This window comes from Daucus carota, chromosome 3, assembly GCF_001625215.2.
Source record: "Daucus carota subsp. sativus chromosome 3, DH1 v3.0, whole genome shotgun sequence".
Lineage (NCBI taxonomy): Eukaryota > Viridiplantae > Streptophyta > Magnoliopsida > Apiales > Apiaceae > Daucus > Daucus carota.
In genome coordinates, this window is record NC_030383.2 from 48,133,635 (window position 1) to 48,145,053 (window position 11,419).

Here is an 11,419-nt window from a genome sequence, read left to right on the forward strand (position 1 = left end):
CCTCTTCCGAGAGGGAATGAAGGCCATGAAGATCCAAATCTCTCAACTCATTATGAGCGGTGTAAAGATTTTTAAAATAATCAACAGCAACCGAAGAAATATTAGAGTGCCCCACATGCTCAACACCATTATCATCCGAAATGTTAATTTATGTCTTAAAGATACTGCTTAAACCTACTGATACATTATTTCTTTAAGGTTTAGTCACATATAAATCTGCTGTCTTACGGCATTAGCACAGATGCTTGTAAACAGAATAACGTTAGCATGCTGTGCACTTAACTAACTATCTTTACAGGAGTGCATTTATACGACCTGCATTACAATCAATAAATCAAAACTCCCACTCAGTTCCTCTTTTTGTATACTACTCTGTTAACAAAGACCAACTACCCATAAAAAGTAAAAGGTAAGGTGAGTTTTTAAGAGAACTGATAACTTAACATGACCACATCGAGTGCACTGACACTTGTTTTCAGAAGTTTGAGCAGCGACTAGCTAACTTGTATGCAGAAATATGAGCAGTAATATAAGCATAAGCAGTGACTTTGAAATATTTCACCATAGAAGAAATGACGAGAATATATTTGAATGAATAATCAAAAGAAATTTGACATTTAGAGGTACGCAAGAAGTTGCCACCTTTATTATGAAATTCACACTTCACTGTTCTTACGTTGTGTTACACCGTCACAGAAAGATGCTAAGGATTACATAGCTTATTTGAAGTAGGACGCTACAGCCATGCTGGGTTCTTCAAAGGAGTAACAACAGCCTTAACTTGCAGGTAGTTATTTAGACTATATATTCCTTTCTCTCTTCCTTGCCCACTTTGCTTGTATCCACCAAATGGTATTGCAGCATCAAAGACATCAAAACAGTTAACATATATGGTTCCAGCTTTCAGTGCGCGTGTCAAGGTGTTGGCGACGTCTATGTTCTGTGTAAAAACTCCAGCGGCTAGACCAAAAGATGTTGAATTTGCCCTTTTGATGACCTCATTAAGATCCCTATAAAGACAGGGATGTTTAGTTATAATACCCTTCTGAAAGTCCAAATATTGTGTATGAATGACTTTTATACTCACTTGTACTTTAGAATGGATTGCACTGGGCCAAATATCTCATCTTGTGCAATCAACATGTTGTCCTAGTAGAGACACAGTCAAGATTCTAATTATTTTCACTTGTCTTTCATCTTGATTTCTGGTAAAAATATGTTTTTAGCAATCTTACCTGGACGCCTGAGAAAACAGTTGGTTGTATGTAGAAGCCTTTGGAGCCGAATCTCTCTCCTCCAGCTTCTAAGGTGGCTCCACTTTCAACACCAGACTTAATGTACTTCATAATCTTGGCAAATTGCTCGTTATCAATCTAAACAAATGTAGATGCATCAAACCAACATAGCATTTTTCATCTTAAAATATGATGATGTCACAAAGAAAACATCATCCATTCAATTTAGCAACAACACTATTAGGAATGAAATGTTTTAAAACAGCAACATCTGGGTCTTTAATTTATATATCAATATTTTGTTGGCTTACAGACATGGTTAACAAAGCTCTTAAGGTTGGGCTTGGAAACACATATTCATTCGAAATGGCATAATTTTAAATGATGTGTTAACAATATAAATCCTCAAATTTGAGCTTAAATTTTGAAAGTCATAGATTGAACTAAACCAAATTTAAATTACTCTGAAAAATAAAAAATGTCACTGGAATCAGATCTGTCATGTGAAATGGAATTCTCGTGTCCTAAGATACCATAAAATGAAATAAAATATTCACAAAAGTAAATTATTATACAAGGATTATTCTAAAACCTCAGTGTACGCCCCAAAAAAACATAATAACAGTTAGGAAAAAAATGTTTTGTGTCATTGCAAGTCAATGATATTATCGCAGAACAGAGTAATACCTGGGGACCTTGTTCAACACCCTTTTTAAAAGGATCACCAACCACACGCTCCAAAGCACATGCCTTTGCTTTCTCTAAAAATTCATCATACACGCGTTCATGTACAAATGTTCGAGATCCAGCACAGCAGCATTGACCCTGAAAAACACTCATGATAATGCAAAATGTTGTTTAAAAGGAATGTTGATATATTTATCCTAGCACAGAAGGTACACCTAATATATACCTGGTTGAAGAAGAGTGCAAAGTGCGCCATCTCAACTGCCTTATCCACATCAGCATCTTCACATACTATAAAAGGAGACTTTCCTCCAAGCTCTAGTGTCACTGGCTTAAGATTGCTTGCTGCAGCCAATGAAAGTACAGTCTTACCCGTAGCTGTCGATCCTGTGAAAGCAAGCTGCAAGAAGACCGTCCAGTTTAGGTGCCTAAGCTCAAAACTTTGCATTATTTTATTTCCCAGTCGATATTGGTCATGTTTTAAAATCCTCGTTTAAAAACTTTTCATTTAAAATACACATACATATATATTTATATTCAAAGATTTGGAAATTAACATGTAACCTTATCAACATCCATATGACTACAAAGTGCTGCTCCAGCAGTATGACCAAAGCCAGAGATGACATTCAACACACCAGGCGGAAGTCCAGCCTGCCAGACAGATTACATGTTAGCATGAGTAGCATTTTTTGACTGAGTGATGCTTAGTTGTCAAGAACTTCATATGCATTTACACTATTTAAGTATAATACCAGAACAAGATAGACACTTGGACTTGGACACAATATATGAATTTACCTCCAAAAACAGATTTCCTACATACAGAGCAGATAATGGTGTTTGTTCAGCAGTTTTCAGCACAACAGAATTGCCACATGCTAACGCAGGCCCTACTTTCCATGCAAACATTAGCAAAGGAAAATTCCATGGTATGATCTGCCCGGCAACACCAATTGGTTCATGCAGTGTCTGGACATGATAGGGCCCATCAGCAGGAACTGTGAGGCCATGAATCTTATCGGCCCAACCTGAAATTAACAACTTAAAAAATCTTAATAATCTAGTGAAATAAATATAAAAAAAGTAAGTATCAGAAACCCAGAGAGATAGTCCTCACCAGCATAGTATCTGAAAAGGCGTGCTAGTACTTCTACTTCACCAATTGCTTGTTCATAAGTCTTCCCATTGTCCCAAGTTTCAAGAGCAGCAAGTTCATCAGTGTTTTTCTCAACCAAATCAGCCACACGCAACATTATCCGTGATCTTTCCTGGAGAAAAAGATAGACAGGAAGAATTATATGCTTCGCAACATAAACAATACAAGCAAGGTGGAATACAAGAGAAAAAATCTGTGATAGCAACATAACCAATGGACAAAAATGGTTTGCACTGTGTTTACATAGGCAGTCATTTTTGGCCAGGGTCCCTCATCAAATGCTTTGCGGGCTGCAGAAACTGCACGATCGACATCTTCACTTTCAGCTTCAGCAACATGAGCAATAACTTCTGCTGTTCTGGGATCTAAGGTTGGAAAAGTTTTCCCTGAATTCAATATATAACAACAAAACAGTTTCTTAGTGATCTAAAAGTAGAAACAAAATGAGATATGAACAAAACAAACATATTGTTATTTTTTCTTTTCTTTTGTCTTTCATTAAGGCACAGGAATAGACTTATTTTAAGTCAAACCATCTTATACCGTTGAACTGTTGGATGAATATTTACAGTTACTCTCTGATTGTTACGCCACAATTTCTGGCTTAAGGTCTAAATGTTATTGCAAATATGTACCAGCAGTTAGGACCCTCTAATCTCGAGAAGTCATCCACCCATCCATGGATTAAACAGATTTGATAAATTGGGCTCCTAACTAACTGTACTATATAAAACCAGAGCCAAAGACCAATTACAAAGAGTATTTTAGAACAATTCTCCTTTAAGGTGATATTCAGAAAAGAATTCCAGTGGCGATTTACGAACTAGAGAAGAGAAGGGTCACCTGAAGCAGCATCAACAAACTGCCCATTAATGAGGAGCTGTGTATGACTGACCCTCACAGGTGGAGTGATTGGTTCTTCATAAGCAGCAGAAGCAGCAGTGCTAAACCTTGAGATGATTCCTCGGCTATAGCTGGAACCTTTCCCTGAATTTGACAGTTTCAAGAAAATAAATCAAAAATATTCATGCATATTAAGTATTCATGTATCTACATGTCAACAATGCAGGGAAAATCAAAATATCAAGGTAGATAAATTTGGGACACTGGACAAGCCTCAGTAGCTGCCCACATACAGAGTACTAAACTATCAAGATATTAGCAGTCTGGACTCTGGACATATCCGATTCCCAGAAGCTCATACAATACTCAACAATCAGGTTTCAAATTGATCATTCCATATCATATTTTTATTTACGCTATCACTGCCACTGATTTCGTGAAAGTGACCTCAGAAAATGGTTAAAATTTGTACTTCTGTAATAAAAAAGATTACTTCCAAACGATGATAAAAAATTTAAAAAAAACAAAATGTAATATTTTACATCCCAGCTGAATCTCACATCATTCGTTTCCAACACCTTGTTTGTCAGCACTCAGCAACAATGATACTCCCTCTGTTCCGGGAGGTTCTTTACGTTACTTTTTGGCGCACATTTTGAGGCTTCTCCAAAGTATAGTTCCATAATTTATTTTTTTTAGAATTTTTTCCCCTAATAAAAGTTTGACATTTAAATTTTTATTCAAAATAAATAAATATAATGTTATGGAACTATAATTTATAGGAGCCTCAAAATACGTGCAAACATTGAACGTAAACAACATGTAGAAAAATACTTGGCTCGTAAAAGGAGAAGAAAAAAGCTAATTACCCAACCCAATGGATATCATAATAGTGATGGAAATGATGATCATAACAATTGTATTGATTCATTTTGATTTCCAAACCAATAATAGATATAATTATTCATATCATCTGAATTATTTATTTGTTCGTACACACGTCATAGACTCATAAAGCAACAATAATAGTAACGGTATTCACAAAAGTAAAAGACAAGAAAGCAAAGGTAACTGTGGCCTGTAAGGGGCCTATGTACAATGAACATGGCCAAGAAACTCAAAAACTGGAAACTGGAACTTCAAACTCATCAGCGATCTAACTGCATCTCATGTATATCATCAGTTGTTATCTTTGTACATGTGTTGCAATCGTTTCATGAACAACCATGAGGATCAAATCAATGATACATAACAAAAGGAAACAAGGTGTGCATAATACATACCAGAAGAACGTGAGAAAGCAGAAGCAAGAGAGGAAACATTGCGAGAAGAGAGCAGAGATGACATCCGCCGAGCAGCCATGGTGGTCTTGTTTACTAGTCTTAGCTTTTTTTTGCACTCCCACCTTCTTTGAGACCAAGAGAGAAGAGACTCTAAACCTCCAAGCTTTATTGAGACGATGAGATATTCAAGTGATTTTCAAGATCTTTAACGACTAATAATTAAGAGAAAGATAGCGCGTTACGCAATAATATGATGTCCGGTGTGTGTGATTTAAATGGTGAGATCAATTTTAGAGATTCTAGACTTAAATTTAGGTAAGAGCATCTCCAACCATCTATAGCCCTTGGCTAAAAAGTGAGGTGGCATATCTAAAATAAAAAAATTTAGCCAACAGCTCCAAAAACCCAACTCCAACCATACTCAGCTGTTGTCTATAAATTTAGCCAACCTTCTATGGATGGCTAAATTTGTCGAACCTCTAGAGGTCTGTAAGAAAATCTGTAGGAAGATTGTACATCATTTATTACCATATTGAACTGATATATTCTATTTTAACAATTTAAAATATTAATAACATATTATTTTTAAATTATACCCAACCAATATAGCCAGTACCATTGAAGCAAAATGTTTTACAGGTTCAGCAAATTTTACATAATATCTTACAGGTCCAATTTAGCCAACGATTATAGCCAACGATTATAACTAACGCCGTTGGAGATGCTCTAATGTATTACTGACATCTCAAAAATCTCCGATTATTATCTATTTTTAAGTTATGTATTTTTAAGTAACCTCTAATTATTATCTATTTAATATTTATAATAAAAAAACTCATCCTTCTTATTCTTTATTTGCTTTTACTTTTTTTTCTTTCTTCTCTCTTAAAATTATTATTAAAATAATAATAAAAAAACAAATATAAAGATTGTTGTTTTCGTTGACATTAAAAATAATTATTTTATAGCTTTCCGTGAATTATACTCCCTCATCCCTCGATTCATTAAGGTGGGATGGGATATGCATGTATTTTAATAGATTATTTTATGATATATTTTATGTCATTCTCGTAAAAAAAATAAGCTATACTTTACAAGAATTTTTATATTTAACCATGTTTTATTAATGGTTGTTTAAAGTCTACAGTGTCTATGCAAAGTCTAAAATGATGTACTAGCATTTGTGTACGTAGACCATAAAACTTACATTAAATATACTTTTAATACATTGATAAATATTGTAAACACAACCTTTACAAATTACAATTGACATTAGTGTATATACACTCGTCAGAACGCAACTATGTAGTTTGTGACCGACGACATCATTGCACAAAACTTGGACTTTTCTGATCTTGTGATCTTTTACTATTATTGCCGATCCTTATCTATTATTTCCTTTTAAGCTTATCTTCCACAGTGATAACTAATAATAATGTTTCAGCCCTTCTTCCTTTCTTCTTTATTAAGGTTCAATGGAAGTTCTCATGTGAGAACAAATTTTAACAAAACTAGAAAAAAAAAGCGAAATTATTCATGTGGTTACTGTTAAGTTTAATTTGAAGGGTTTATTGCTTCTAGAAAACTTAGCATCTCATGCAATACGTGCATTGACAAAGTGGGAACTTCATGTTGAAGAAGAAAGTATGTACAACGACATGTACCAACCACTTGTTTCCGATCATGTTAAAAATTGGTAGTCGAATGTTTTGTTTTGTTTTCTACAACTACTAAACTAGAATAAATACGGTGTATGTATGCTAGTCAAACAAGTAGTCCGAGAATATTAATTTGAAAAATATTTAAAAATTGATTTGAAAGGAAAAAATGGCAAGTATTTTAAAATAATTTCAGTTTGTAAAAGAAATATGTAAAAAGAAATGCTGAAAGAGTTTGATGATTTGATGATCTAGACTGATTGTTTGATTTTGAGTAACCATCTATCAACTTCACTTAATTTACCTTTTTTACTTCTTAGTATATGTATCCATCCTCTTTTAAATTTAAACAAAACAAAAATATATAGCACCTGTTTGGGCATTCAGGGTTACCCGTGAGTTATGAGCGGATTGAATTAGATGTTTTCACTAAGAAATGAAATAGATGTTTGATTAATAGATTGAAAATTTCTTGTAAAATTGTTTTAAAACTATTTTATAAATAATTATTTGATTGATTTTTCATGACACATATTAAAATCTCAAACCGAAAACTCCTAGGTTCATATTACTGTAGAGAAGAAAACATATTTTGATTTAAGATTAAAAATCAACACAAATCTTTTTTATATAAGAATATTATCTTATCTTACATTACTTTTACGATGTAATTCTTATAAATGTTAGTAAAACACTAATTAAACTCCAAAATTATAAATTTTCTTCTTCTCAAAATTACCTGTAAAAATTCAGACGGATACTTCATGAAATCCTATTAATTAGGAAGCGGAGCGGGCCGGGCCTTATATAACCTGCTCCTCCTGACTGCTCTGATATGGGCTTTTCAGAAAAGCTAAAGGACGAATAAAGCCCAGCTCATATGCTATACAAGTGCCCACTGGCAAATGCTCAAAACTGAACTCATTGCAGCTTCAAAAACATGAAACCCATAAACTAAAGTTTAGGAAACAGACTATCGAAGTTGATTTAAATAAACTGTCCCTAGAGATTTGAATGCATTAGATGATTTCTAAAAATGATGAACCAATTTCTGACGACATGACGACAGTAAAGAAATTTTTTTCATACATCCAAATCAAACATGATCAGAAATATTAATTTAAAATTAGCACAATCAATTCAATACATTTAAATATATAAATACATAAATTCATCATTATATACTGGGATTTTCCTGTTGACGCATAATTTTGTTGGTCACTTGAATATGACATTGACAGGGACTTACTTGAATAAACACAAGGTCGGCTTATTAAATACAAAAAGTATATTTAATTAATAACATAATATTCAGTTAAAATTATTTTAACCTAAGTATAATTCGAGTTTCATTAGCACTCTGTCCTCCTAAGGACCGGCCCATATTTCATTTTTTTTCAAATTATTTATTAAGAATATGTCATCTATACTATATTATAATAAGTCAATATGGGTATAATTTGTAATCCAGGATTTTAGTTATATTTTTTGGTTTAGTACTCTTCTTTTGGTACTACAAATCTACAAATGTGGAATCTATTATTTTTGGTGGTACTCTCCTTTTGGTACTACAAGTCTACAAATGTGGAGTATATTAATATTTGGTGGTACTCTCCTTTTGGTACCACAAGTCTACAAATGTAGAGTCTTACATAACTCTTTCTAATTCTAATCTTAAAAGTTATTGTTGTCAAAAAAACCAAGATTACAAAATTACGTTGAAATTCGATTGATTAGATTACTGAATCTTTTCAAAGGTATTATACGATCGGCTATGTTTGGAAAAAATTTGAATATTCTGATTTTTTTTATTTAAATCTATGTGTACTAAATTCGGATTAAATATACTAAAATCCTGACACACACATATTAGGATTTGTCCATTTTCAAGTAATTGGGAGAAAATATAGTCAGTTGAATAATATAATTCAATTAAATTCAATCCATTAATACTAAAATACTAATAAAATGATGTTAAAATTTAAATTATAAATAATAAATTATGAACTATAGACTCGTCCGTGCTTCGCACGGGTTAAAGGCTAGTCTATATCTAAATGATGAATTAAATATAAAAATATGATCAACTGACCCTTAGAGCATCTCCCACCACGAAGACCCCTTAGCTAAAAGGTGAGTTGTCATGTCAAAAATAAAAAATTTAGCCAACCACTTCAAAAATTCACACTCCAACCACAGTGACCTGTTGTCTATAAATTTAGCCAACCTCCTATAGATGGCTAAATTTGTCGAACCTCTACAAGTTTGTAAGAAATCTGTAGGAAGATTGCACATCATTTATTACCATATTGAACTGATATATTCTATTTTAACAATGTAAAATATTAATAACATGCTATTTTTAAATTATAGCCAACCAATATAGCCAATACCATTGAAGAGAAATGTCTTACAGGTTCAACAAATTTTACATAACGTCTTACAGGTCCAATTTAGCCAACGATTATAGCCAACACCGTTGGAGATGCTCTTAGAAGCAAATTAGGAAGAAGCAAGTACGCAATAAGAGCAACTCCAGCAGCTTCCCTATTTGGAGTCTTAAACCAAAATATGAGGAATATGAGAAAATAATCCACTCCAACAGTATCTTAGTGATTCCCTAAATCACTAAGATCCACTAGCCATCCCTCATCTTTAGGGAACCTCTCTCCTCTCCTAAATCTTATTTTATAATAAATTTTGAATACAAACATGTTCTCTCTCTTTACCTATTGCAATAATGGTAACTTTTAATAATAAAATAGTATATAAAGAATGAATATAAGGAATATTATATTTAAGGAATGGGCTAAGATGCTGCTGGAGATGCTCTAAGCGACCACCACTGTGAGTACGTGTTTTAGTTGCGTTGCTTTTTTGTTAATGATCCTCTTATCTACCTTCCTAATGATTAATGAAATAATCACTCTTAAACTCGATGCTTAACCTGAATTATGTTATGTGATGAGTATCTGTACATGAATGTAACATGCGGGCTGGATCTCACACATGTCATGTCCAGATTAAAGTCAGTGGAGTAATTAAAACAAATCCTGGATGTAATCTTTAATTAACGTAATTAAGTGGACTTGTTTCTTGACGAGGTTAGTACAGTATACTTAATAATGTGCTCATTCCTCAGTTAGCAAGTGTAAGGACAGCCTGCAGCCGAGGGTTTCTCTCCTCTGTTCTCATTTTTTTGTTTAGAAAAGCTTGCCAACAGCCAATAATGGATCAGATATGGTCATGGAAGGGACGGCAGAAAGAATATTAATTGAGATTTTCAGGTTATGATGTCATGAGTATTTATTTTAAACTAATAATGCTCCGTGCCTCTCATTTCTTATCAAATAGGTCGGGTACCAAGATTCAGAGAAATATATAACAGAGTGGAAAAGTTAATGTATGAAAAATATATATAACATTAATTTGTAAGACTAAAAATACGTTTTTACTTGTGATAGTTATAAAAAAAATGATTGAAACAGGCGCTTAATCATGTAAGTTATCACTTTCAAAAAAGAAAAAATCAAGTAAGTTATATTCAAACGGAACTTTTTTTTTAAATATTTACTTTAGAAAAAGTCAAAAAAATATTTTGCCTAGATTTAAGTAATTTTGAGACTTTTTTTCATTAAAAAATTATATATTTTCAGAAAAGAATATCATTTCCAATAAATAAAAAATATTAGAATTTACAACGTTACGATCGAAGAAAATTAGCGACAATGGGAAAAATACCATACTTAAAAAAGAGAAATCGTAGAATAAAAGATGAGGCAAAAAGAGACAGTGAGGCAGATACGGTGGCCTGGGAGACGTGGAAGATTTTATTCATCCAATTGGCAAATGCGCATGGACACTCAGTCCTTATCATGTGACTACGTCTCATCTATATGTTGATTCATTTCAAGGCTTCAACTTGTTTAGTGCGATGATGCTTCTTCAGATTTGCCCCCTGCCTTTTTAATACAGTCTCTCCCACGGTGCTTAGTACGTGCGACTTGTTTAATATTTGAGGATTCTCAAAACTCAAATTCAATTTATAAAAATAAATCAAATATGAACTCGAAATTCGAACATTTCCTTTCGAATTCGATAAACAACATTCGAAAAATACCTGTCAAATCAATCGCCATTAGCTGATTATTCGTTAAAATAAGAAGTAGAGATATTTGTCGGAATAAAGACAATTGATATAGAAAGAGTTTTGTTCCGTCAAGCAACCACGTTTTAAATTAATCTTATCTCTCTACGTTATTTTTTGACATATATCTTGAAATTTTTAAATTTTTTTTAAAGAAGTACAGTTTTATAATATTTACTTTTATTTTTTTTAATAAAAACTCTGACATTTAAATTTATTCAAAACATAATTAATATTATAAAATTATATTTTATAGGAACATCAAATTATATGCACATAGTAAAAGTAAAGTAAACAACTTGCTCTCATGGAGAGAATATTAATCAAACTTGGTGGAGCCAAAGCAGGAAAGAAAGCCCAATAATTTGGTGAGGTGGATAGATGCTTCGCTATCCTGATTCACCATT

General features: G+C 32.8%; 1 protein-coding gene across 1 annotated transcript; it reads right to left on the bottom strand.

Annotated features, from left to right (window-relative positions):
* Positions 1-564: 564 nt before the first annotated feature.
* LOC108214111 (aldehyde dehydrogenase family 2 member B4, mitochondrial) lies at positions 565-5,509 on the bottom strand. Its single transcript, XM_017385908.2, has 11 exons — positions 5,208-5,509; positions 3,925-4,068; positions 3,325-3,467; positions 3,043-3,193; positions 2,724-2,953; positions 2,487-2,576; positions 2,149-2,322; positions 1,923-2,060; positions 1,236-1,373; positions 1,088-1,149; positions 565-1,010 (listed from the first exon to the last, which is right to left on the bottom strand). Exons 1-11 carry the CDS (start codon positions 5,284-5,286, stop codon positions 737-739), a joined length of 1,623 nt encoding a protein of 540 aa, XP_017241397.1. The 5' UTR covers positions 5,287-5,509; the 3' UTR covers positions 565-736.
* Positions 5,510-11,419: the final 5,910 nt, after the last annotated feature.